Here is a 27,691-nt window from a genome sequence, read left to right as displayed (position 1 = left end):
AATCAGTAAGAAATAAAAGGTAAACCAATAGAGAAGTGGGCAAAGATATGAATAGGGCCTTCACAGAAGAGGATATCCAAACAGCCAATAAATATATGAAAAGTGCCCTCTTACCAATCATCAGGGAAATAAAAATTTAAACTACTATACCTGTGACATATCTACCAAAATGTCTAACATGTAAAAGACTGACAATACCAAGAGTGAATGAAGATGTGGAGTGATAGGAACGCTTCCACACAGCTGATAGGATTGTAAAGGAGTACAATCCTTTGGGAAATTGTTTAGCATTAGTTAAACTGACTAGTCACAATACTTATTCATTCCTAGGTATATATTCAACAGAAATACTTATGTCATGTACACTGAAGACATCTACAAGAATGTTCACAACAATCAAACTGAAAATAATCCAAATTTCATCAACAACAAAATGATAAATACATCGTGGTATAGTCAGAAGTGGAATATTTATGCACAAATAAACTACTGCTGCATACAACTACTTAGAAAAATATCACAAATATAATGTGGAATGAAAGAAATTAAGAGACTAAAGAACATGATTCCATTTATGGTTCCATTTACATAAAGTTTAAAACCTGGAAAAACCAATAGTTTTAATGGTTTTTTTGGGGGGAAGTGAAAGCATAGTGGCAAGGGGGGGCTTCTAGAGAGCTGGTAATGTTCTATCTCTTAACCTTGGTGATTACACCAGGGTGTCCACTTTGTTATAATAAATTGAGCTGAACACTTATAACTGGTCCATTTCCCTATATGTACATCACATTCCAGTTAAAAGGTTAAAACAAAACAAAAAAGTAAGGAGAGTACCAGCCTTTGTCCTCTCCTTCCTGCTGCTACAGATTGAAATGAGATGATAAAACCTCCTAAGACACAGAGGGAAACTACACAATGAGATGGCAGAGCTACCTTCTCAGCTCTGGACCTCCTACCTCTGAATTGTTACAGGAGAGAAACAAAATTCTATATTGTTTAAGCTACAGATGTTCTTACATCTCTTTTAACAGCAGTTTTAGACTGAACCCTAACTAATAAATGTGAAAATATAAGCCAGAACAGAGAAGAAAAAATTTTATTCATATGTAGTTCAGGGTTTGATTGATTGATTTATGGTGGGGAGGGGGAGGTATTAGAGCTGACTTTACACCATAACTGCAACCTTTATAAGCTCCTGGGCTATAAGCTGACTTACATCAAAATGAACAAAAGTACTGAGTTCTTATTATTCTTAATAATAACAAAATACAAACAATGTTCTTGGACCAGAAAGATTTTATTGGCTGTTTTATTTTTGTTCTTCCTATTCAGAACATTATTGGGACAACTGGTGAACTTTGAATGGGGTCTGTGCATTAGATGGTAATAATGCAGCAATGTTTTCTTGATTTTAATTGGTATACTAAAGTTATTTAAGAGAGTGTTATTATATTGAGGAAATATACACTGAGGTATTTGGAACATCAAGTCTGCAACCTATTGTCAAATAATTGAGAAAAAATTTTAACATGAGAAAGAAAGGAGAGACGAAAAGAGAGCGAGAAAGAGAGAGGAACGGAGAAAGAGGGCAATGTGGTAAACCATTAACTGGGGAAGCAAGGTGGAGGATATATGAGAGTTTTTTGTACAATGCTGACAACTTTTCTGTAAATTTGAAATTATTTCAAAATAAGTTTAAAAGAGTAATATTTAAAAATATTTAAAATATTTAAAAATATTTAAAAAGTGCGACCCACTTGGAAATTCATGTCTGAAAAACTGAAAATTGTAAATCAAACAGATTTTCACTATATACAAAATACAAAGGTGACATAGTAAAAGAAAGAAACATAACCAAGGAAATACTGACCTGAGTTCCAGGACAGGTTCTGCCACTAATGACTTTAAATAAGTCACCTAAACTCTCCAAATTGAGGGCATTTAATTAAATCGTTCCTTCCCAGCCTTAAAATTCTACAATTCTCAATTACTTCCAATGCTCATCTCCTTACCTTGCATACATTTTCAAAAAGATACGTTTCAGAAAATTAATTTATTTTTGTTAAATTAAATTCCAAAAGACCAAAGTGTACACGGTTTCTCAATAAACTGAATAATCAATCTTATTGGAACCATTAATAAGATGACTCAAAATCTTGTTAACTTGGCAGCAGTAGTCACCATACTCACATAATATCCACAGCCCCCGGAGTAACAGATGATGATGTCTGCTCTTTGCTGGATGAAGAATCAGTAGTACATTCTGGTTCGGATACCGAATCACTGCTGCAGGGCTCACTATTTGGAGATGCATTTCTTTGAGAGGTAGTGTCAATTGCTATAGGTGTTAATTCACTCTCACTGAATGCATCGCTTATAAACATGCCTTCATGGATTAAATAAGCCACCTCTGTGTCCAGTGAATTGTCTTTTGCAGCATTCTTCTGCTGCGAAATCTCCTCCAATTCTCTAGTCCTTTGGTTTTTGTCAAGAACTGAGAGAACAACACTGTGAATGATATTTAACGTTGCCTACAAGAAAACAGGATACATTTTTAAAGGATTTAAAATATTTTGTACCTAAAGGTTCCAAAAGTGAACTGTGTATGTACTTTTGAACATCTGACAAATGAGTCAAGGTCATGCATATCAGAATTTCTTTTATTACACAGTAAAGGTGACTTGTGAAAAAGAATTGCTCAAGAGAGATGGGTTCCCTAAAGCTGAGACATAGGGCTCCATTTACAAATTAATTTTGTAAATGGAAATCTCTCTAAAATATACTGCATATTTCTCTAACTTCTTAAATAGGTTACACTAAACATAACTTGCCTGTCAGAGGATCATATTCGTTAATTGATGTGCTTTCTTTTCTATTTTTCTTAAAGGGGGGTGTTTGGAACAGAGCAACCAGTATCCAATCATCTATGCAACAAATATTCACTATGGTTTTTTTTTAATTAATTAATTTATTTGGCTGCATTGGGTCTTCATTGCTGTGCACGGGCTTTCTCCAGTTGCGGCGAGCAGGGGCTACTCTTTGTTGCGGTGCACGGGCTTCTCGTTGCAGTGGCTTCTCTTGTTGAGGAGCACGGGCTCTAGGCGCACGGGCTTCAGTAGTTGTGGCATGCGGGCTCAGCAGTTGTGGCTCACGGGCTCTAGAGCGCAGGCTCAGTAGTTGTGGAGCACGGGGTTAGGTGCTCCACGACATGTGGGATCTTCCCGGACCAGGGATCAAACCCATGTCCCCTACATTGGCAGGTGGATTCTTAACCACTGCACCACCAGGGAAGTCCTGCTTCTTAAAAGTGCTTTCTTAAAAGGAAAAAACAATCCGTATTCCTTACCATACCTACCCTTAAATCCATCTCTCTCTCCTCATCTTACACCTTTTTCTCACTCATTCACTGCTCTCCAGAAATTCTGGTTCTCTTCCTATTCTTCTAAATTCCACTGTTCCCATCTCAGTGCCTTTGTTGTTTCCTCTGCCTGGAACGTTCTTCACCTTGATGTTTGCACACGTTTCCTTCTCATCACTCAGGTTCCTGCACAACTGTCACTTCCTCAAGAAGCCTCCGGGATGTCCCTGGTGGTCCAGTGGTTAAGACTCTGTGCTCCCGATGCAGGGGGCACGGGTTTGATCCCTGGTAGGGGAACTAAGATCCCTCATGCCGCACGGCAAAAAAATAAAATAAATAAATAAAACTGAATCAAAAACAGCAGAAAAAGAAGCCTCCTATGACTCCTTCCAGCAACCCTATCCCATTAACCAGTTTTTTTAAAATAACAGTTACCACTATCTTTTTATTTTTTTAATTCTAGGTCTCTTTCCACTACAATGTTAGCTCCATGAGATATTATATCCTACTGCCTAGAATAGTAAGTACTGGGCACATAGGAGGTACTTAATAAATACTGAAAGCTAGATGAATTAAGAGTGAACTTATGTAAGTCAATGTCTTCATGGACTACTAAGAAGCAGGGGCTGCATTCCTACTTTAACATTCATGGTTGCGTTCTTGTAATTTGTTGCCCTTTTCTCAAAACTCTTGATTTCTTTTTTAGGATCTACATGGTTCTAGGCAAGCAGACTCCAACTTGAAGTCTCCAAAGATAGGATAAGGGTCTAAGCTAGTCCAATCAGCTAATGGAACCACCTGAGCTTAAAGCTAAAGAAGATACATAGAAGACAGACTGAGAGAAACACAGAGAAACAAAACCAAGGCTTGATAACATCATCAACCTCTCTATCAAGCACCTAAAGGCTGACCTACTTATGGATATTTTTCAGTTATATGAACTAATAAACTCCCTTAATTGTTTAAAACACTCTGTGTTTCCCATTATTTGGAATTAAATGCACTCTAAGTGATACAATATTCCATACAGTATATGAGAGAGATTCTGAGCCTTCGAGTGTCTGTGGATACTGCATATTTTCTTTCTCCATTGAACAGTAACTTCTCTATTGTCACAAACTTGCTCCTTGCTACACTCCTCCATTGCTGCTTTTAATCCTCACTACTGTCTCATCTTAATCTTGATGTGCTTTCTCCCCCATCTTCATTTTGCCTTTCTTCTTCCTTATTTCTTCTCTCTTGATGATTTTCTTTCTTAAAAAAATTTTTAATAAAAAATGGTCATGGTCTTTGGACATGGTCTTTCTCTCCCCAACAACTATTCTATACCTCCCCCATAGGAATACAGCTATGCAAAACTGAGTCCACCTTCCGGCTTCAGGTGTTACTCCTGTGTATCCCACACAGTATACTCCCAACCTCCTCACCACAGGATTAGTTCAAAAGTGAGAAGAAAATCCAGACCCAAAGCAAGCAGTGCACAGCATTGTCCTGACCACAGTAACCTAAATCAGCCCAGTGGATTAAAACCAAGGACTCTGATGATTGAAGAAAAAAAAATCTTGTTCTAGGAAGTAGAGTATACAAATGTGGAAGACCTAAAACTGTTATATATAGCCATTTTGCTATAATTATGTTGGGTACTTTGAAGGTGAAGCCAACAAAGAGGAGGTGGAAGTGAATTAAAACAGAGAAACTAAGCAAGAAAACCATGACCACGTCATAACTGAAGCCTATCCTCGTTTTGGACTATTTTAAGTTCCCCAAGCCAATACATTTCTTTTATTGTTTAAATTAGTTTCATTTGAATACTCTGTCCCTTTTAACTGACAACATCTTAGCTAATACAATAAACTTTCCATATACAGTGTAGCAGGTGTTCTCTTAAGGGTTCTTCTTCACTGTTTTCACCATACCTACAGTTTTAAAGGTTTGCTGATTATTTTTTTCCAAGACTAGAGCCATTCTTGCTTAAGGATGCCAGAAGATTTTACAATATATAGTAGATTCAACAGTAGGTACGTGATTTATTCTCTGAACTTTCATATTGCAGCAGTTTACAGTCAAGTTCATGTTCAAAGACCAGAACCGCTAAAATAAATTTTTCCAGTCTTGAGAATAATGAATGAACTAATCTGGTAACCATATTGATAAATCTTTAAAATCATAGTCCAGAATTATTTGTCCACATAACAAATTGAAAACTTAAGAGTTAAAAATTTCTTTAAAAAGAATGTAAGCTTGCATTTAAGGATTATTTTCTTTTTTAGCTAAACTAAAAAATCTTAAACTATGGGATATAAACAATAAACAAGAATTCTAATAAAAACACAAAATACAATTAATGCCCAGAGATAAACCCATGCACTCATGGTCAATTAATCTACAACAAAGGGCAAAATACAGCAAGAATATACAATGGAGTAAAGACAGTCTCTTCAACAAGTGGTGCTGGGAAAACTGGATAGCTACATGTAAAAGAATGAAACGAGAACACTCTCTGACACCACATTAAAAAAAAAACCTCAAAATGGATTAAAGAACTAAATGTAGGACCAGATACTGTAAAACTCCTAGAAGAAAACATAGGCAGAACAGTCTTTGACATGTTGTAAATCACAGCAATATTTCTGGGGACCTGTCTCCTAGAGTAATGGAAATAAAAACAAAAATAAACAAATGGGACCTCATTAAACTTAAAAGTTTTTGCACAGTAAAGGAAACCATAAACAAAATGAAATGACAACCTGTGGACTGGGAGAAAATATTTGCAAATGATGCAACTGACAAGGGATTAATTTCCATAATATACAAACAGCTCACACAGGTCAATATCCACAAAAGCCCCAGACAACCCAATTAAAAAATGGGCAGAAGATCTAAATAGACATTTCTCCAAAAAAGACATACAGATGGCCAACAGGCACCAGAAAAGATGCTCAATATCGCTAATTATTAGAGAAATACAAACCAAAACCACAATGAGGTATCACTTTACACCAGTCAGGATGGCCATCATCAAAAAGTCTACAAATAGTAAATGCTGGAGAGAGTGTGGAGAAAAAGGTACCCTCCTACACTGTTGGTGGGAATGTAAATTGGTGCAGCCACTATGGAGAACAGTATGGAAGTTCCTTAAAAAACTAAAAATAAAGTTACCATATAATCCAGCAGTCTGACTCCTGGGCATATATCCAGAGAAAACTCTAATTCGAAGAGATACATGCAACCCAATGTTCATAGCAGTACTATTTACAATAGCCAAGACATGGAAGCAACCTAAATGTCCATTGACAGATGAATGGATAAAGAAGATGTGGTACATATATAAAATGGAATATTACTCAGCCATAAGAAAGAATGAAATAATGTCATTTGCAGCAACATGGATGGGGCTAGAGATTATCATACTAAGTGAAGTAAGCCAGAAAGAGAAAGACAAATACCACATACCACATGATATCACTTATATGTAGAATCTAAAAAAACTGATACAAATGAACTTATTTACAAAACAGAAATAGACTTACACACATAGAAAACAAACTTATGGTTACCAAAGGGGAAAGAGCTGAGGGGATGGTGGTGGTGTGGCCGGTGGGAGGGAGGATAAATTAGGATTTTGGGGTTAGCAAATACAAACTACTATATATAAAACAGATAAACAGTGGTCCTACTGTATAGTACAGGGAACTATATTCAATATCCTGTAATAAACTATAATGGAAAAGAATATGAAAAAGAATATATATATGCATAACTGAATCACTTTGCTGTATACCAGAAACTAACACAACATTGTAAATCAACTATAGTTCAATTAAAAAAAAGTAATACCTCTTTTTGTAGAAAACTTAGGAAAAACAGAAAAGAATGAATCACTAATTTAAATTATACATAATCCTACCACCTGAAGATAACCACTAAAAAGACAAGCTGTCTCTTTGTCTATGGAGATGAAGAGGTAAAAAAATCTTTCTAACACAGCTAAGAGCAGACTATATATTTAAGTAGGTCTCTGTCTTGCTTTTTAACTTAATGTTATAATGTATGTATGCATTTTCTTCAATCATTAAAAATCCTTGCCTGCATGATATTCCATGATAGTGAATATACCAGGCATAACTTATTTTACCATTCCTCTATTGTTAGACATCACGGTTCTTTCCAATTTGTAGTTATTTAAAAATTCGTCATTAGGGCTTCCCTGGTCGCGCAGTGGTTGAGAGTCCGCCTGCTGATGCAGGGGACGCGGGTTCGTGCCCTGGTCTGGGAGGATCCCGCATGCCGCGGAGCGGCTGGGCCCGAGAGCCGTGGCCGCTGGGCCTGCGGGTCCGGGGACTGTGCTCTGCGGCGGGAGGGGCCACAACAGTGAGAGGCCCGCATACCGCAAAAAAAAAAAAAAAAAAAAAAATTCTTCATTAAAAATGAACAGCTGTAATTAACATTATTTTTCAGCAAAATCATGCCCTCAAGGAACCACAAACTTTTTCAAAGAAAAAAGTACTATATTTAAAGATTAAGCATCATCTTCAAAGATGTTTTACAACAGTATTAGTTTAAGTGGCCTAAATGTGAAAATAAGAAGGTACAATTAGGACAAATCACTGTTCCCATATTGTACATACATCAAATAATAATGTGGCTTAGTTTAACTGATATAGAACCTAAAAGTAAGATAGCTACTTAAAAATAACTGGCAAAAAGTTGGCCAGTTCTAACTATGCAATGTAGGAGTTCTATATATCCAGACATGTGTGTGATAAGGTCATGGTAGGAATATAAGAAAAAGTGAAAACAAGGCCTCGTTACTGTGCAATCCACAGATAAAGGTTTGCTATCTATCACTATCAATGGATAGGATCAACATTTTGGTAGGAGTCTGAATTAAGTATAGTGAATCACATTTTATAAAACTTTTCCCACTCTGACTAGAAAGCTTATGTATGTAACTTAGAGCATGTTAATGTCAATAAGGAAGTCATATCATAGATAAGTACAAAAGTCCCCCAGATCATTTTTAACATGAAACTCAGGAGATGCCAGGGATGTTAACTAGGACATAAATACAATATTGACACCTGATAATTCAAAGAATATCACATTTCACAAACAACCTGTTATACTCAGTAATTCCTAATAACTGTCTTATTAAAACACAGTTATGACATGTTGGTAATCCCAACCAACATGTATTAGAGTCTGTGACATTTTTTCTTCTGAAAAATGCTGTGTGGCATGTGTTCTTTTCCTTATAATGACTAGATTAAAATTAAGTTGTTTGACCAAAGGGACAAAGTAATTAAATCCATTCATGATACATGAATGGATTCCAGATTGAAAAATGAAAAAAAACCCTGCAATAAAGAACATTAGTAGAGCAATTTAAATATGAACCATATGTTAAAAAATACCATTAATCAACATTAAATTCCTAGAAAAATTAAGTGGTTTGGGATAGATTTTTGAGTGTTTCACAATATTGTAATTCTAGATAATCTACACAGATTCAAGCATCACAAAAGGAAATATTACTGTATAATATTTAATGCCAAGTAAGCATATTTCTTTTAAAATAAAACATATCATCCAAAATTATAAAAAGGTACCAAAATACTCTGAAGCACTTCAAATCTAATTTAAAACCCTTTAGAAAAATTACAGAAACAAAGAAATTTTGTTTTATTCTAATTTTCATATCTAGAAAGATGACTTAACTTTAGGGATATTCTGGACAAACTGATAAACACATAAGCTTACCTTAACTCTCTGTAGGAAAATTGTAAACTTAGAGAAAATATCCTTTAGCAGATCAAACCACTGAAGAAAATTCAACATTCTCATCTGATCTGCAAGCCTAGAAAAAAAAATTCAAACAAAAATAATGACTGTCTTCAGGCCAACATGGTATTATCTACAAATTGGAGGAAACTACACTAAATACTAGCAACAAAAGAATAATAAAACGCAATTTCATCTAGATACCTAGCTAAAATTGTAAAATTGAGATGAAGATGTCAATTACTAAGCAACTTCTCCTTGTTTAAACATCTCTAAGACTAGTCAAGTACACTGACTTATGAATCTTATCATGTAGTAATTCCATGTGAACATGCTTCGTGACCATTCGCTGAAAAAGCATAGAGAAATAAACTAATTTTGGTTAAATATGGAAAAGATATATTCTGGAATAAAAATAGAAACATAACATCTCCCTTAATAAACAAGCCTCTTCAATAAGTGGTGCTGGGAAAACTGGACAGCTACATGTAAAAGAATGAAATTAGAACACTCTGTAACACCATACACAAAAATAAACTCAAAATGGATTAAAGACCTAAATGTAAGGCCAGACACTATCAAACTCTTAGAGGAAAACTTAGGAAGAACACTCTATGACATAAATCACATCAAGATCCTTTATGACCCACCTCCTAGAGAAACGGAAATAAAAACAAAAATAAACAAATGGGACCTAATGAAACTTAAAAGCTTTTGCACAGCAAAGGAAACCATAAACAAGACCAAAAGACAGCCCTCAGAATGGGAGAAAATATTTGCAAATGAAACAACTGACAAAGGATTAATCTCCAAAATTTACAAGCAGCTCATGCAGCTCAATATCAAAAAAACAAACAACCCAATCCAAAAATGGGCAGAAGACCTAAATAGACATTTCTCCAAAGAAGATATACAGATTGCCAACAAACACATGAAAGAATGCTCAACATCATTAATCATTAGAGAAATGCAAATCAAAAGTACAATGAGATATCATCTCACACCGGTCAGAATGGCCATCATCAAAAATCTACAAACAATAAATGCTGGAGAGGGTGTGGAGAAAAGGGAACCCTCATACACTGTTGGTGGGAATATAAATTGATACAGCCACTAGGGAGAACAGTATGGAGGTTCCTTAAAAAACTACAAATAGAACTACCATACGACCCAGCAATCCCACTACTGGGCATATACCCTGAGAAAACCATAATTCAAAAAGAGTCATGCACCACAATGTTCATTGCAGCTCTATTTACAACAGCCAGGACATGGAAGCAACCTAAGTGTCCATCGACAGATGAACGGGTAAAGAAGATGTGGCACATATATACAATGGAATATTACTCAGCCATAAAAAGAAACGAAATTGAGTTATTTGTATTGAGGTGGATGGACCTAGAGTCTGTCATACAGAGTGAAGTAAGTCAGAAAGAGAAAAACAAATACCATATGCTAACACATATATATGGAATCTAAAAAAAAAAAATGGTCATGAAGAACTGAGGGGCAAGACGGGAATAAAGACGCAGGCCTACTAGAGAATGGACTTGAGGACATGGGGAGGGGGAAGGGTAAGCTGGGACAAAGTGAGAGAGTGGTAGTGTATATATGGACATATATACACTACCAAATGTAAAATAGATAGCTAGTGGGAAGCAGTCGCATAGCATAGGGAGTTCAGCTGGGTGCTTTGTGACCAGCTAGAAGGGTCGGAGAGGGAGGGTGGGAGGGAGGGAGATGCAAGAGGGAAGAGATATGGGGATATATGTATACGTATAACTGATTTACTTTGTGATAAAGCAGAAACTAACACACCATGATAAGGCAATTATACTCCAATAAAAATGTTAAACAAAATAAAAATAGAAACATAACATCTCCCTTAATAAACTTAATAACCTACTTTTCTAACTACAAACTAAAAAGTACTCTTCCATATATGAAGGATCATGTGGCATGGTGGCTAAGAGCATGGGCTGTTAAGCCACAGTGCCTTGGTTCAAGTTCCAGCCCTGACACTTACTAGTTGTGTGACTCTGGACAAATGACTTAACTCCTCCATGATCTAATTTTCTCATTTTAAATGGGTAGAACCTACCTTATATGGTAGCTGTGAATATAAACTGAGTTAATACGAAGTACTCAGAACAATGCACAGTGCTATTTAAGTTTTAGCCAATATTATATTAGCTACATATATAATATATACTAAATATTATAATACATAATAGTACAGCCAATATTTTTATAACTGACATCAATCAACTTTAAGATTAAAAATTAATAAAAAATAGAATTCCATAAAGATATTTTAGAGTACTACAATGACTTATTACTCCATATTTTTAATTAACGGTGCTACACCTAGGACTTTATTCTCAAAAGATACTCCTATACAGTTGAGATATAGGATGTTCTCTAAGCTGAGAAAATTCCTTAGGGAAGAAAAATATTAAAAATAACTGACTCTCCATGTATATAGGGCTTTCCGCAAAGGTGTAACTTAATTTTTCCAACTACTAGAGATCCCTGCATTATTGGCATTGCTTCAACTAATTCTGAAACAGCTTTCACTAGGTAATAGTGTGGAAATTAAAACTCCACAATCCTCATTCTATGAGTTTGGCCCAGAGAAGTTTTATAGTTGTCCATATTACTATTCATATCTTAGACCAGTTAATAAAGTTTAGATACCTACATGAACAAGAAATTCATAGTCATAAAATATTTATCACTATTCTCCTTAAAATAAGAATAGTTATTTCAAGGGGAAAACAAAAAATTACAGACATGAACAATTCAAAATCATGTACTCAAACTTTTCAAAGCTAACTGGGTTTTAATTATATAGCTAAATAATTTAAATTTAACACTGCTATTCTTCTTCAATTTCCACCCTCCATATAGCGTTGTATCCTCTCCACCCACTCTCTGCCCTGGGAGGCTGACCTGCTGGGCTTGGCCAGTGAGGAGCCCTTACAAAAGACTGAAAGGAGGAAAGGTGCTAATAGTCCGTCTCCATCTCTGAGGGGTTACCTCAGGATGACCGCCTCCCTCCACTGAAGATCACTTCAACTACTAAAAGACTTTTTTTTTCAGCTACTTACACCTTCTTCTCCTTCTGAATTCCATTAACTGCTCTCTTTCTTTGTCCCTTAAAGGTACTGCACTATCACTTGTGATTTTCCCACACTCTGCCCACACCTTAGCAAATAATTCCTGAACTAAATCCTCCTTAGATTATTCTAATGCGTTATCTTTTCCCTGACTGGTAACCCCAACTTAATATTTATACTTACTTCAAAACAACATCTGTGTCTATGTCTTCTATTTGTGAAACTTTATTAATCACACACTGCAAAATTTAAGAAGAAAATTTGATTAACGTCTTTACAACTGTAAGTACTACATGTTCATTTGTATATTAAAAGGGCCTCAATGACTATAATTATTTGACCAAACTTCTCCTGTCTCTTACACCTCAAGGTGTTTAAAAAACTGCAGCATTACCTTTACCCTATTAAATAATTATTCCAGGGTATGCTTGAACTGTATTAATCACAATTTCCTACTATTTAAAACTGTTCACACACAAGTACACACACAACAAACACACACACACACACACACACAAAACCCCCATAGAACTATAATACTTAGGACATGGTATAAGCCCCATACTAAAATTCCAAAAGAAATTCATTTTGGAGGTCACACTTCCTTGCAACACGTGCAACAGTTTAAGGTTTTAAAAAATAAATGCTCAGACTTTAGAAGTATAGGAATTAAAACACAGCAGTTTTTAAAAACTGCTTAAAAGTATAATATACATACAGAAAACTGTACAAATTATGTTTATAGCTCAATAATTTTTTTACAAATGGAGTGCACCTATTTAACCAGAACTCAGATTATGAAATTGAATATTACCAGTAAGCCCCTCCTGCTCCCCTCCTGGTCACTACTTCCTCCCAAAAGACATTACTATCCTGATTTCTAACACCACAGATTAATTTTGCCCGTGTTTGAATTTTACGTAAGTGGAATCATACAGTGTGTACTCTTCCGTGTCTGGCTTCTTTGGCTCCACCTTATGTATGTGAATATCCATGTTGTTCCATGTAGTTTATTCATTCTCATTGCTGTATAGTATTCAATGATGTAAATATGCTACAATTCTATTTATCTTTTTTACTGATGATAAAATTTGAGTTTTTCTGGTTTTTTATTACAAATATGCTGCCATGGAATGCTTGTGCTGTCTTTGGTGAGCCTAGGTATGAATTTCTGTTGGGTAAATTACCTAGAAGTAGAATTGCTAAGCTATAATATACATGTATATTTAGTGCTAGTTATCAACAATTTTTGGAAATGGTAGTGATAATTTTAAAATACGGTGTTTTAGTCAATGTTTGAAAGAGGTAAAAGATGGGGCGATTGTAACCTTTTTCTTGCTTGTTTTATTTGAACATTAAAAACTAAGAAATGTACATTCAACCTAATGATGATGATTAATTAAGCCTAAGAAATTCATTCAAAATTGTTCTTTTTCATATACAGAAAAACTAAAGTTCAGAGAATGAGATTTATCTGAATAGAAAAAGTCAAAACAAAAATCAGGGAAGTGTATACATATAGCTGATTCACTTTGTTGTACAGCGGAAACTAACACAACATTGTAAAGCAATTGTACTCCAATAAAGATGTAAAAAAAAAAACTGCTTATGGAAAAAAATTATATCTCATGAAATATAGCAGCAACTTGAATTTCACATCTTTAAAACTGAAATAACCTTAAAATGTATATCTACTTTCTAATGAGTAGATGACAAATACTGAAACTTTGATAGCATTGTAGGTGGTAAGCTTTTTCTTTTAATTTCTAAAAGTAATGCAGATGTAAAATGACAATTCCACTTTATCACCTTATGCCAATTGTGTTGTAATAAATACCAGTTAGCTTGGGAAAAAAATCAGGGAAGACTAAAAAATAACAAATAGATTTTAGTTTACAATTATAATTTCTTAGAGATCAGAGTAAGAAGAAACGCTGGTGAAAGTATATACTATTGGTAAAATCTTTTTAGAAAAAAAGCAATTCAGCTCTATGTATCAAACAATTTAAAAATACTTTTCACTCTCTGACCAATAGTTCCACTTCAGGAATCAGTTACAAGAAACCAAACAAACAAGACTTTATACCAAAGCATACCAAAGATGTTTGTCACAGTGCTCTTTATAGTACCGAAATGAAAATGACCTAAATATTTAACACAGAGGAAAGCTTAAACAGGTTTAACTAACATAATGTTGATGGAATTTTATACAACCATTAAAAGTGATATATCTGAAGGCTTATGAGCGAATGCTTATGTTATGATTCAAATGGAAATATATATACAATTCAAAATTATATATACAGTATGACAGCACCAATGAAAAATTCCATTGAGAGTCCGCCTGCCGATGCAGGAGACACGGGTTCATGCCCCAGTCCGGGAAGATCCCACATGCCACGGAGCAGCTGGGCCTGTGAGCCATGGCTGCTGAGCCTGCGCATCTGGAGCCTGTGCTCCGCAACGTGAGAGGCCCACATACCGCAAAAAAAAAAAAGATTCTAGACCAAAATATACCAAATAAAAAAGTATAATTACCTGTTTAATGATATTCTTTGCTGTAATAATCATTTCTTCACTATATATTTCTAAAAAATTAAGTTTTCTTTGTTTTAAAAGTCCAAATACAAGAGATACTAGTCTTTCCTGTTAAAATAAAAGAAGGGTATACAATGTCAAAATTCAAATACAAAATAATCTCACTTAGAGGCAGAAATAATCAACGTCAAGGGTTTTATTGTCTGACCCTCAAATCTCTATCCTCCTTTTGGTATTTTCTAAAAGCCTTAAAAACCCCTTTCCATAGCAATCTTGTCATCAGATTTTTGGAGTCGTTATTCTAAAACAGGTAAATCCTATCCTACTATAGTGGATCAAATGAAGCTGGTTTGGGGACAAAACAATATGAGTATATTTTGGTCTAGTTTCAGTAAGTAGCTAGAAAGTATTCTTCTCAAACCCTGATGACCAATAAATACTCTATGAGCCCGGTGCTTTCTAATTAGTGGTCTAGAAGACTGGAATGATGACCTGGATTATTTGTGGAGCATTAACTGCTAACATTTACAAAAATCTCTTTAATTACTTAGGCTGCTATCAGGGTTTTTTGGATTCTTTACAAGTTCTTGGCAATAATCAGCATTGAGAAGTTACTAGATAAGTTACCAAATATGATATATTTGTATATGCATATGCATAAAACATGTTCATAATAGGTACTCAGTGAATGTGAATGACTGATAAGTTACCATATAATAATGATCACTTTTTATAAAAGACACACTCCAATACATGCATATACATGGATATAAGTTAATTCATCCTATATCTACATCCTATATCTATATTTGGAACTTGGGTAGTAAGCCATATAAAGACTTCATTTTAACTCCCATTTCTAATTAAGCTATAAAATTATTTATTCTCTAATTTCACAGGATAATAAACAATTATGTGCTTCCTAAAGTCACATAGTTAGTGAAAGATTTCATAGGTCTCACAGGCTTGATATTGAAGATAATTTTGCTCACTATAACCTGAGGAGAATGTGTTCTAAACTAAGGCTGTTAGGAAATAACACTAAACAATGACATCAATTTCATTCTATAGTTCAAAAGACATACCTCTTCTAAAATTTGACAGTCATCTTCCAATGGTCTATTTAAGTCACTGTGAGAATAAGTAGAAAATTCTGCAATCATCATTTTATCTATCAGTTTTTCTAATTCACAAAGCTGTGATCCCAAATGCCTACAAAGGAAGAGGGAAATGTTACCTCATTTATTAAAAACCCAGATTTACTCCACGATCAAGGGAACCCATCAGCAAAACTTTTCTAGCTGACAGTACTTGTGCAACAAGGTGATGTTTTAGTAAAATAGAGTCTTTTAACTTAACAAAAATAACTGCGACAGTTTCACGTCATCTCCCAAATTCTATTTTTCTCTGTATATCTTTAACCTCCAAACAGTTAAATATACTATAGGAAACTTGGTTCTAGAAAACTTCATGACTGCTTTTTAGTCTGCTTTTCACAAACAAAATATCCAGATATTCTAAGTCCTTTCCTCATTAACCACTTACTGAATATAAATGTCAGTAGCTCCCCAGCCATTCATTTATGCAATAAATACAAGCGCTTACTATGCACCAGGCCCTGTTCTGGGTACCTATAAATATTTGAAGGACTATAGGAGAGACTGACTCAGCTCAACCTCTGTCAGGATCAGTTTGAGTTATTGTGCAATATCCCTCAGGCCATTAAAGTCATTTGAACACATGAGTGAAGATCTAAAGTCACTAAGCTATAATCTATCCATGGAACTTCTTCTCATGAAATATGATGTTCCTTTTTAGTCCACCTCTTCAGTACCTGCAGATCCTGGCTAGGGTTAAAGTGAGCAGGACTCTAACTTTGGCAGAGTTGTGGGGGTGGTGAGGGCAAGTATTACTGAAGAGATTTGGAAACTTTTCCCTAGAAAAAGCAAGTACTGTCCAAGTGACAAGAGTGGTCCCAGGTAGTTAATCCCTGCTCTGAAGGGCACTAAGGATGAATACCATCATATCCAAAGGGATTTTTGCCACACAATCTAATAGTTTCATACAAACAATGGGTTGAAGAAACCTAGGTAATCTAGTTGGTCCAAGGCATTTCAAAACTTAAGTGAAATTTATCTTAAATGTAAACACTTATAATTAATTATAAAAACATTTAAAAAGTTTATGTTACATTTACTTGAAAAACAAGCCCTTAATGTTAGCAACTGTCTTTGCTATGACCAGATATAGCACATTAAAAAAAATTAAAGCATGTGACCTTTTAGACAGATCCATTGTTCTTCTTTTATGAACAACAACAATATGCTAAGTAGTGCAGTGATACTTTTAGAAAAAATCTGATAAGTGAAATAACATAAATTTGCTTTTTGCAATATGAAAATTATATTTCTCACAGCTAATTAGAAGTCTAATAAGGTTCTCATAAATGGTGACAACATCTCACAATAAACTAATTTATAACATATCCACTCTTACAAACTAAAACACTGCCATAAAAGGAATTTGGCAGTGTCTTGCAAAATTACATAGGCAATTAGCCTTTGACCTAGGAATCTGACTTCTCAGAATCCATCTCAAAGATACACTGGTAAATGACAAAAGAACATACATTCATTGCACCACTGTTGGTAATTGCAAAGGAATGGAAACAACCCAAATGCTGACCAATAGAAGGCTAGTTAAATATATCATAATAGACCCTATACACTTTTAAAAGAATCGAGGAATACCAATTAATATACTATATACTGCTACAGAGCAGTTTCTCAACTACTGCCCCCCTAATAAGTGTTTTCAGACATTTTTATTCCTAATCACTCCCCATGAAGTTTTAATATCACAGATATACTGTAAATCCATTTATGTACCGTGGCCTTTGTAGGGCCACAAACCATTGTAAAATCCAAGAATTTTTTTCACCCTTCAAGAACAAACTTTTCCCCCCTTTGGGTGATATCCCCCATTGAGAATGCATACTGTAGCATGATCTACAGGGTATACACTGTAAGGTAAAAACCCCAAGGTGGAGAAAAGTATGTACAGTATGCTAATGCTTATCTAAGATGAGGGACAGACAGAGAGATGGATAAATAAACATAAACTAAAACTTTTTTAAATGACTTATAGGAGTAGGTACAGAGGAAGAGAACCAAGATAGAAGTTAAATTTCTCTGAATATCTTTTGTTTTATAGATTTGACTTTGGAACTATGTAACTACTTAACATAGTTGTAAAACAATATTACATTTAAAAACAGCAATCCTTGAATATCAAAAGCAAATGAAACAAATGAACTTGACTATGTATCAAAGTACAGGCAAATCTACACAAAGAAGAATTACTTCAAGTGACTTTAAAACACAGTAATTTGTCCATTCATACCACAAGGGATATACCTTAAGAAAAAGAGGGAAAATTATTTCCTAGCTCTGCCCACTAAAAAAGCCTAGAGATCATGACCAATCCAGTAGCAAGGAACACCTCTGATACCTAGATTGTAATTTCTAAATACCATTTCCTACTAAAAGAAACTAGGGCTCCTTAGAGAAATGGCAGTTTACAAATATGGAGCAGAAAATGTATAATATGAATATCCTGTCATAACACGAAGAAAACCATTAATGACGACTCATAGAATCAAAAAGACTTGAGGAGGTTCCTACAAAAGATAGGACAATATGAACATCGATTTTAAAAAAAAACTTAATACTTCAAATATATATAAATCCATGTGCTTATAAAACATTTGGAAGATGCTACATTTTTCATTATTTTAAAAACTGTTAAATAAAGGAAAAGAACCTAGACTTTATCTTGCCTATCCTTGTAAGAACTGTCCTTCAGAATTACCAAATAATTGTTATGGAGAAATATGGCTTTATAGAAATATTCCATTAATAAATGAATAAGGAAGTTTAGAATTAGAATATCATGATTTGCAACCCATAATGAGATGATAAATCTAGGCAATGATCACCAAATGGCTGCTAATTTCATGAAAAAAGAGACAACCAGATATATGCCTCTTGGCTGAAATACACCTATTAGGTACTCTTACCAAAAAGAAAAACTTAAATCTGATCAAGGCTTTAAATCTAACTACCAGTTTACAGAAAATACAAGCAAAAGGAAAACACACTAAACATGGGGATGCCGTTGGCAAAATCCAGACTGTGAGAAGCACTGCAAAGACAACTCAATTTCTTCAATAAATATTTTGAAAGGGAGAAAATGAGAAGAATGGAGAATGATATATCAAAAGACATTTGAAATATATCAACCAATTGTAATATACAGTTGTTATTATTTGGATTATTATTTCAATACACTGAAAAGAATTTTGAGAGAAATAGGAAAATCTGAACATTGACTAGCTATTTGAAACTATGAATGATATTTGAGTTATGTTTTCAAAGATCCTTATCTTTCAGAGATACATAATGAAATACTTATGGATGAAATGAAATGATGTTTTGGATTTGTTTCAAAATAATCCAGGAGTAGGGGGAGGCATATAGAGAAAAACAAGTTGGCTATGAGTTGATAACTCACAGGTGATATGCAATTTATCCAGCTTCATATAACTCTCTTCATATAATTTCCTCTATTTTTGTGTATGTTTCAGTTTTCAATAAGTTTTAAAAAGCAGTAATAGGGTAGGACATGAATCCACACATAAGTTTAACACTGCTTTGTTCTCAGTTAATTGATTTTTATAAAGATCAAAAATTCCTTTTAAATGCAGACTAGAGGTTAACACCCAAGTATGTGTTACCTTCAGGTACAAATAGTCTTTTAGCAAATCCCAACAAAGAATTATGGTAGGAAGTCCATAGGACTGTATCTACTGATGTTTGGGCATCAAAGTAATAAAACTCTATCATTTCAGCCTAATAACTTAAATGTGAGGTTCTATTTAACTTCAGCTATTGTCAAAAATAACTGAGTAGCTTCATTTTTACGCATCTTAAGTAATTTTAAAGTCTGACAAATATAATAAAGAAGAGCAGATATCTCAATACTAACATCAAATAGTATTTATTATGTACTCACAGGTATATGATAACATATATAAAAAGATTTGTCTACGCAAATCCCTAAATAAAATTTTTAGAATTAGTGTTTTATAGAATTCACCTATTCATCCTTGCTGTTTTTAAAATATTTTTGACTACTTTAACAATAGATGCAATTATACTGGCCTGTATATTATTATTAACCTTACCAAAAATATTTAATAGATAAATCTGCTAACAGTTCATTTTAAAAGTATGTATCCTAATAATCACATATAATACTTTACAGTGGTGAAAGAAATCTGCTGAAATGACAGACAAATAACTAAAAATCACTTTCTGAAAAAGTACATAGGCTCATATATCCAGCTTAACAAATTGGAGCAATTCTAATACTTTCTACTTTAATATGCCTCAATTTGTATATGAAGTTAGATCTTCTACTAAGCTGTGGGTTCACTATAATGACCTTTGTGTTGCTTTTATCACAGAAACTTACATATCAATAAACCCTACGGTAGTATTAGTTTCATCAAATAGCAGAAAATCTGTTGTTTTGGCTTCACCTCAGAGCACACCATGTGGATGTTTTCATATCATAATGTTTTCAAGATCTAAATTATGGGAGATTATATAGGAGCAAAGAAGATGTTAAATACCTTTTACTACTTCCAATAATAAAAATTCCTTAAGTGGAATCCCAAGGTGGCCTCTGATCAATGAAATCATAATAAGCTGGAACCTATAATTAACTCTGAATGTTTTCCACCTTTCCTTTCAAAAAGAAGAAGAAGAAGAAGAAGAAGGCGTACGACTAGAAAAACTAGTTTCATTAATTTTTATCCTAAAATCTATTACTATGGTAGATTCCCAGCTCAGCAAACCTCTAACTCAGTTGCCCACAGTTTAACATCTATTGCACTAGAAAATTAGCACTGATGTTCAGACTGATCTATTTGAGGTCTTACAAAACCTCAATCAAATATATTAAAAAGTATACATAATTCTTGGGTCTGATGAGATCTGGGTTGAATCTTGACTCTACTGTTTTATAACTTGCTGTATGACTTGGAGCAAGTTATCTAAGATTTTCAATGCTCCAGTTTCCTTATCTATTAAAATGGGGATAAAACTATCTATCTCATAGAAGGGTTTTTTTGGAGTGGGGAGGGGGAATCAAATAATATATGCAATATTCTTAGCACTGGTACAGAATACCAAAGTATTCAAAAAATGTTCTTAGGTTTTGTAGTGGTGGTAGTAGTAGAGTAATGGTGGTAGTAAGTAATAAAGAAAAAAAATTAACAGTGGTGAAAACTGAAGTTTCTACATAAACCTTTACAGTAAGAAACAGCAAATAACAACATTATATCCCTGAATTTCAAGGTAACTGAATCTTTTCTATATGAAACCTGCAAGATATCAAGGTTCAAATATATTTTCATATATATTATATTTTATATGAAGAATAAACACTCTTTACAAATGTGCAGGTTCTAAAAAAAGTAGGTATTTGAGTAAAACATAGATAATCAGAATATTTGAAAGTCTTTTAAAAATCATATACACTTTTTTATGAAGAATATTTTGTCCTTTGAGTTAAGGTACAAACAAAAAAAGTAAGGATGAAAATAAAGGTAAACTCTTTCTTGAGCTCAAGATAATTACAAGATTATAAAATTTTCATTCTGCCTTCTGATAAATCATAATCTACTGGGAATAAATATCCAACCTGTTCTTAAATATTTTCCAGATAGCTTTGGAGAACTAAACTTTTCATCAGTATTATTGGGCATAAAGTTATGAGTCAGGAAAATGAAATAAAATAAACTGCATGACCTTTGGAGTAAAAATGAGAACAGTTTCAGAATTTGTGTTTAGCAGGCAAGCATTTAATCTTTGTTTCTATTGCTCTATTCAGAGAATAAAGCACTCTACTTTGTAGAATCAGCTCCCAATATTCATCAAATTCGTATAATATAGTGGTGACAAGAAAAAACACAGCTTCTGTCATTACAGAAGTCCATTTTGCTAAAATACTGACAAAATTAGTATTATTTATTTTTAAAATATATGCCATATACACATTCAAAAAAGAGAAATATTTAAAATTTCAGAGGTAAAGGGGAAACTAAAAATCATTTAGTCACCCTGGGTTCCCATGCTGAGAAATCCAAAGTAGGCTTCAAAGGACTACGAACCACCCAAAATTGATTGCAAAATTTTATGTACAGGTATATTTTTATGGAAGGAAGGTCCATCCACAGCTTTCAACAGATTCTCAAAGAGGTTTGTGATCCAAGCTTCTTCTGTAAACATCCAAGTCTGGATAAGGTTCTTCCCCTAAGGTTAGGCTCCATAGCAATCTGTACATTCATCATCATACTGTACTGTACTGTATAATAACTACCCAGTAATTTCTGTCTCCCTCCTACCAAATAAATTGTAGAAACAGAGCAGAAAGCATCTCTGCTTTGTTCATGGCTATATTCCCAGTATTCTGCCTGGTGTCTGTCATGTAATCAACAACCATTTCTTGAATAAATGAATCAATCATCATTTGCATAATTAAAATTGGGACAACTTTTTAAAAGTGCTTTCTAAATAAATATTCCAATTACATATCCTTAGTCAATAAGAACTTATAATTCAATTAAAATAAACTTATATTGAAGATAACCTTTCCAGAATATATTAAGTTACAGAGCACGTCTTCCATAAAACTTCTTTGTAGTCACTCAGTAGTATAAGGTTTCCCAGCAGATAAGAACCTCAACAAGGAAACTGCAAGCCTGCTTAACTGAATGAAATTTTGATGGCTTACAATTGGTGTAATCTGTAAATTAAACATATGACATGATCTCACATAAAATAACTAAAACCCTAATCTTAAAGGTATTTTCAAAATAAAAACTTAGAAGAAATTGGGTCTTTTCCATCATCGTGTGGAATTTTTTGCAATGTGATAGATTGTAAATGAGAAATGAATTTTAATAATTATCTAATTTAAACTTATTCAATGGCTTTTAAAATGAACTTAATTTCAGCTATACTAGTATTCCTTTTTCCACCTTTATCTATTATCTTGACACAAAACTACTTCAACATTTTCAAAATATAATTTTCAAAGCTGTGACTGGCCCTTCATTGATTTCATCTACTAGAAAATTTAATTTTACTTCTTTATCCAAATGTCTCTGTAAATATTGGTCCTTATGATTTTTGTTTGTTTTAGTAAGACTAAAATATCAGAATGATAACATTATTAAACAGATCAATCTGGAAGAAAAAAATACCCTTGTAACTCTAACACATTCATACATTTTCAGCTAACATTACACACTAAAATTTGTCCTTTAGAAATTTCTAACATTATTTCTAATGGCTTACTTAATGGACATACCGGAAGCTGTGAATGCCCTGAAGTTCCTGCTGTAGAACCTCTTGCGTTGTTGCTATTAAGTCCAATGCTCCGACAAATTCAGAAGTAGATAACAACACCTGTACTGTAGGCTGAGTCTGGTGTACAGTGGCCATTAATTTCAGTTTATTGTATACTTTAACACAATTATTTCTGGTAAGTGCCAGTCTTAAAATGTGTAGTGATCCTTCACACATTACTTTATCAATCTGTGCAATTTTATCTCGAAGCATTTTTACAGCCTGGGAAGTTTTCTTGAGGTAGTCCTGCAATTCGTGTTGAGAGGTCATTGCATGAAAAAATGCTTCTGAACGTAGAGAGATCTGGTGAGCAATGTTTACTTCCACAATATCCAGATAATGGCTCAGCTTAAGAGGAAAGGAAAAGAAAAAAAAAATCACAGCATGTTATAAGTATACCTTAACTATCCAAATACTTTCTGAAAATGATACAATATTTCTACATGTATTTTAAATCCCATTGTGTGAACTGTTTGATTATGTGATGCTTGATACTAGGTATACAAAATAGAAGGGAGATGAAAGGTAGAGCCCAAAATTAATAAATGTAAGACAAAAGCATAGAAGGTGATTTACCTTCTTCCTCTGCTCCTGCCATTACTGTCCTCCAAACACCAACTACTTTCTAGAAAGTAAAAGTAGCCCACAGTCATCTCAGATTATAATCTAGTTTTAGAAGTTCCAAGATCTGAGAGAGAATGATTGATTTCCTTAACCTCCACACATCACTGCCATCACCAATATCATGTATCATTTATCTGACTGAAAGATGATTATAGTTACCATTTACTGACTTTCTATGTACCAGGCACTGGTATTTTATATATATCATCTACTAATTTTAACAATCTTGGAACATAGGTATTATCATTATTTTATTTTACAGATGAGGACAATGAGGCTCAGAAACATTAAATAACTTGAAAAAAGTAATATGATTAGTAAGTAGAAAAACTGAAATTTGAACCCAGGTTTGTCTAACTCAAAAATTGAAGTTCTTTCTACTGTACCATGCTGCCTCAAAACATTAGAGAATTCATGAAAGACAGATTAGTGATCCAGCCACAAATTACAGAGTACTAGAATTCACCTGGATCTTTTTTTTTTAGGCTGTTAATTTCACATTTCAACAATTATTCTTTTATCAATTTGTAAAACTCAATTTATTTCCAATGTGTTTTCCTCTTAAACAGTTGACTGAAACAATTAGTTCATATATATCTTATTTGTAATACTACCAAAATTAATTCCTGGAGTAACATGTATTAAGAATGCTTTCTAATTTCAAATATGGACTTCTAAAACTTGAGTTGTCTTTTCTTCCTTCATAACTGCATATGCCTTTTTTGACTATATTATTTTTCCATTTCTCTCCCACTTTTCTACTTCTAGATTCTTCAACCTATAGCTCAAACTTTAAGAATTATCTCTGAACATCTCAGGAGAATTTGTAGTGTTAAAGGGTTAATGGGCTTTCAACATTTAGGACTCATAAAATTAGAGGATTATTTGGTCACCAAGCCTGTCTCATTAAAACCATGCAGGATCATGCATATCTTCAATACAGCTCCTTCAATAATCTATTATAATATATAATAGGTTACAAACAAGACATTCTTCTATAGTTTAAATCTGTTGCATTTATACTCTTTTGCTGTTGTTCTTTTTACCTTCAACAGCTGTTCATTTATTTACCTAAAAAGCAATATGGGGATGAAGGTACTTAGGTACATCACAAGCTAAAGTAGACTCAATTTTCAGAAAATGGAGAAAAAGTAACTCCTGTAGGACAGGGGTACTCAGAATGAAGTTTATATGCTGCTGCCAGTTTGTGAACTGTTTAACAGGTCCATGATGAAATGAGGAACTCTGCTGGAAATTAAATCAACTTCATCACTAAGCCCACAGTATTGCTTTTTCATAGAAAGACTTTCTTAATGAAGGAAGCAGTGAAATGATTTATGTTCTAGAGCAAACTCGTTATCTCATCACAGACCAGCACTTTGGGTAGCAGTACTACAATAGGACAAAAATTTCTCTAATCCTGGTTGTAGCATCCCCTATTTAAAACTAGCAAGATAAAATGGGTGCTGTCAATCATACAGTGAGTTTGAATCCTGTCTTGGAATCCTGTCTTCCATTCCTTTTCTAAGAACAGAGCAGAATGAGGAGACAAAATGTAAATGTAATAAAGCTGATTCTGCAACTTACCAAAAAAAAAAAAAATTCCATTACTTTAGTCACTTTAAACATTTAGCATGAGAAAATTGTTTCATTTGAATTTCAAAGATTTCTGCAATTTATCAATACTCCATTGATCTATTCTTTTCAAAGGCATAATATTTTCATAATTCATTTCCTATTAAAATTCTATAAAGGGAACAATTTTTAAAGTATTCCTAAAAGTATCTGTATAGATTGGTGAAATTTTTATTGGCTTTTGTTGTTTTTCTCTTTTAAGGTATTATTCTACCAGGGGATATACTTGGAATGTGAAAAAGTAGTCTGGGAGTGAGCCTGTGTCTATATATCCATTGTTTTCATAAGATTTGTGAATTCTTACTCAAGGAAAACCTTTATAGATGAAAAAGCTGCCCAAAAAAATTCATTTTCATTTTCAACGGTGAGAAACAGAATACTCACAATTCTTTCCCCACATTTTTTCTCCTCTCCTCCCTAAGTAGCCCTTTCTTCAGTTGCTGAGGAGGACTGGACCCAACTTATTGAATAGTCTATCTGAGGCAAGCTTTCAGACTGCCAAGAGCTGTCGCCAGACTAAAATGAAATGCTTTCATCTCAGTTTAGGAACCACAGTCAGTTTTAGAAAAGCTCTAAACTGAGTGCTAACAAAGAACAGAGATCAAAGGTCTTTACTTCCTATTCCAGTTTTAAAAGATTCTTGATCTGTGAGTTATGTTTAAAGTTTTACATTTTAAATGGCTTTCAAGATGTTGACTTCTGAAATAAAGAACATTGTAAAATTTTGAAAAACTGCTGATTAATAACACGCAAAAGGCTATGCTTTGCAAAGCTTTGCAAAGCTAAAGGAACACTGTATTTTTTAACTATGATATTTTTGCTTCAAAATAATCATCATGGGCTTCCCTGGTGGCGCAGTGGTTGAGAGTCTGCCTGCCGATGCAGAGGACATGGGTTCGTGCCCCGGTCCAGGAAGATCCCGCATGCCGCGGAGCAGCTGGGCCCGTGAGCCATGGCCGCTGAGCCTGCGCGTCCGGAGCCTGTGCTCCACAACGGGAGAGGCCACAACAGTGAGAGGCCCGCGTACCGCAAAAACAAAAAAACAAACAAAATAATCATCATTACTATGTGTAAACGAGGAAAAATAGTACCTCAGGAAAAGTTAATTTTCTGTGCTTTAAATCATAAGGAATATAAAATTAGCCAATATACTGTTTGGAATAAATGTAAAACAATTGTGTTATCTAATACATCCTTTCAATTGAGATTGATATCAACTGCTATTTCAGATAAGAAGCACTCAAACAATAACCATTTCCTTTTTCAACAGCACAACTTGTACTGCATTGAAACAAAGTGCTATTACTTTATCAGTTAAGATCTGAAGGCTTCTAATTATCAGCAACAATAAAGATGAAATTAAAGGAATTAGTGCCTACTAAATAACTAACTCTGAACTCACACAAACAGTACCACTTAATTAAAATAGTTTTCTACATGGGAAAAGTAAAAAAGAAACTACCTTTTCTTGTAGCAACTTTGAGGAAGCTGCATCACGATTTCCTTTTCCACCAGCAGTATTAAAATGAGACCATGGTAAAACTGAATTAAAAGTTAAGGAATCATCCAAGGCAAAATCTGGTTTCATAAAAATCTATTAAAAAAATGCATTTCCCTCAATTAGATAAACATTTTCTTTACATCCATTATCCCTTCCAACATCATAAGACCATTAAACAATAATTAACTTGAATCTCAGGCATATAGAGAAAAAGCAAGTGATAACAAGCTGAGTTATTTATACAAAAATATGTAGAAGAAAAATATATAAATAATGTTTCATCAAGCTAAAAATGCTCATGAAATATAGAAAAATGTTTTTCTTGCCTTTACCAATAGAGATGGTCATTCCATTACTACTTGGTCAAACTCACGAATGCAGTCCCACTGGGCACATACGAAAGGGAGATATCATACTTATCCTAAAATTTCTGTATTATTTCCCACTGATAGTGGTTTTTTAAAAAATGTCAAATATCAATATGTCTATACTTATATTTGTATTTTCTCTTGCTCAAAATTCTTTCAAACTTTCTTTTTTAGATTAGACATACACTAAATTTTAAAACCAAAACAAATTCAATTTTATAAAGAGACTGATCCTTTCCCTTATATACCACATCCATTTGGGCACCAAGTACTACCCTTAATATTTCCTC

General features: G+C 33.8%; 1 protein-coding gene across 4 annotated transcripts in view; it reads right to left on the bottom strand.

Annotated features, from left to right (window-relative positions):
* VPS54 (VPS54 subunit of GARP complex) overlaps positions 1 to 27,691 on the bottom strand; it is a 96,416-nt gene that overhangs the window by 29,379 nt on the left and 39,346 nt on the right. For all 4 annotated transcript variants that reach the window (XM_081253946.1, XM_081253945.1, XM_081253948.1 and 1 more), the window contains exons 6-12: positions 26,995 to 27,126; positions 23,236 to 23,621; positions 15,882 to 16,008; positions 14,797 to 14,904; positions 12,442 to 12,497; positions 9,119 to 9,215; positions 2,191 to 2,531 (exon numbers count right to left, since the gene is read on the bottom strand). In XM_081253946.1, coding sequence (XP_081110072.1) covers positions 2,191 to 2,531; positions 9,119 to 9,215; positions 12,442 to 12,497; positions 14,797 to 14,904; positions 15,882 to 16,008; positions 23,236 to 23,621; positions 26,995 to 27,126 — 1,247 coding nt within the window. The remainder of the gene's footprint in view (positions 1 to 2,190; positions 2,532 to 9,118; positions 9,216 to 12,441; positions 12,498 to 14,796; positions 14,905 to 15,881; positions 16,009 to 23,235; positions 23,622 to 26,994; positions 27,127 to 27,691) is intronic.

The sequence above is a fragment of the Mesoplodon bidens genome, assembly GCF_964165515.1.
Source record: "Mesoplodon bidens genome assembly, chromosome: 14".
NCBI lineage: Eukaryota > Metazoa > Chordata > Mammalia > Artiodactyla > Ziphiidae > Mesoplodon > Mesoplodon bidens.
This window is presented reverse-complemented; position numbering and strand designations above follow the sequence as displayed.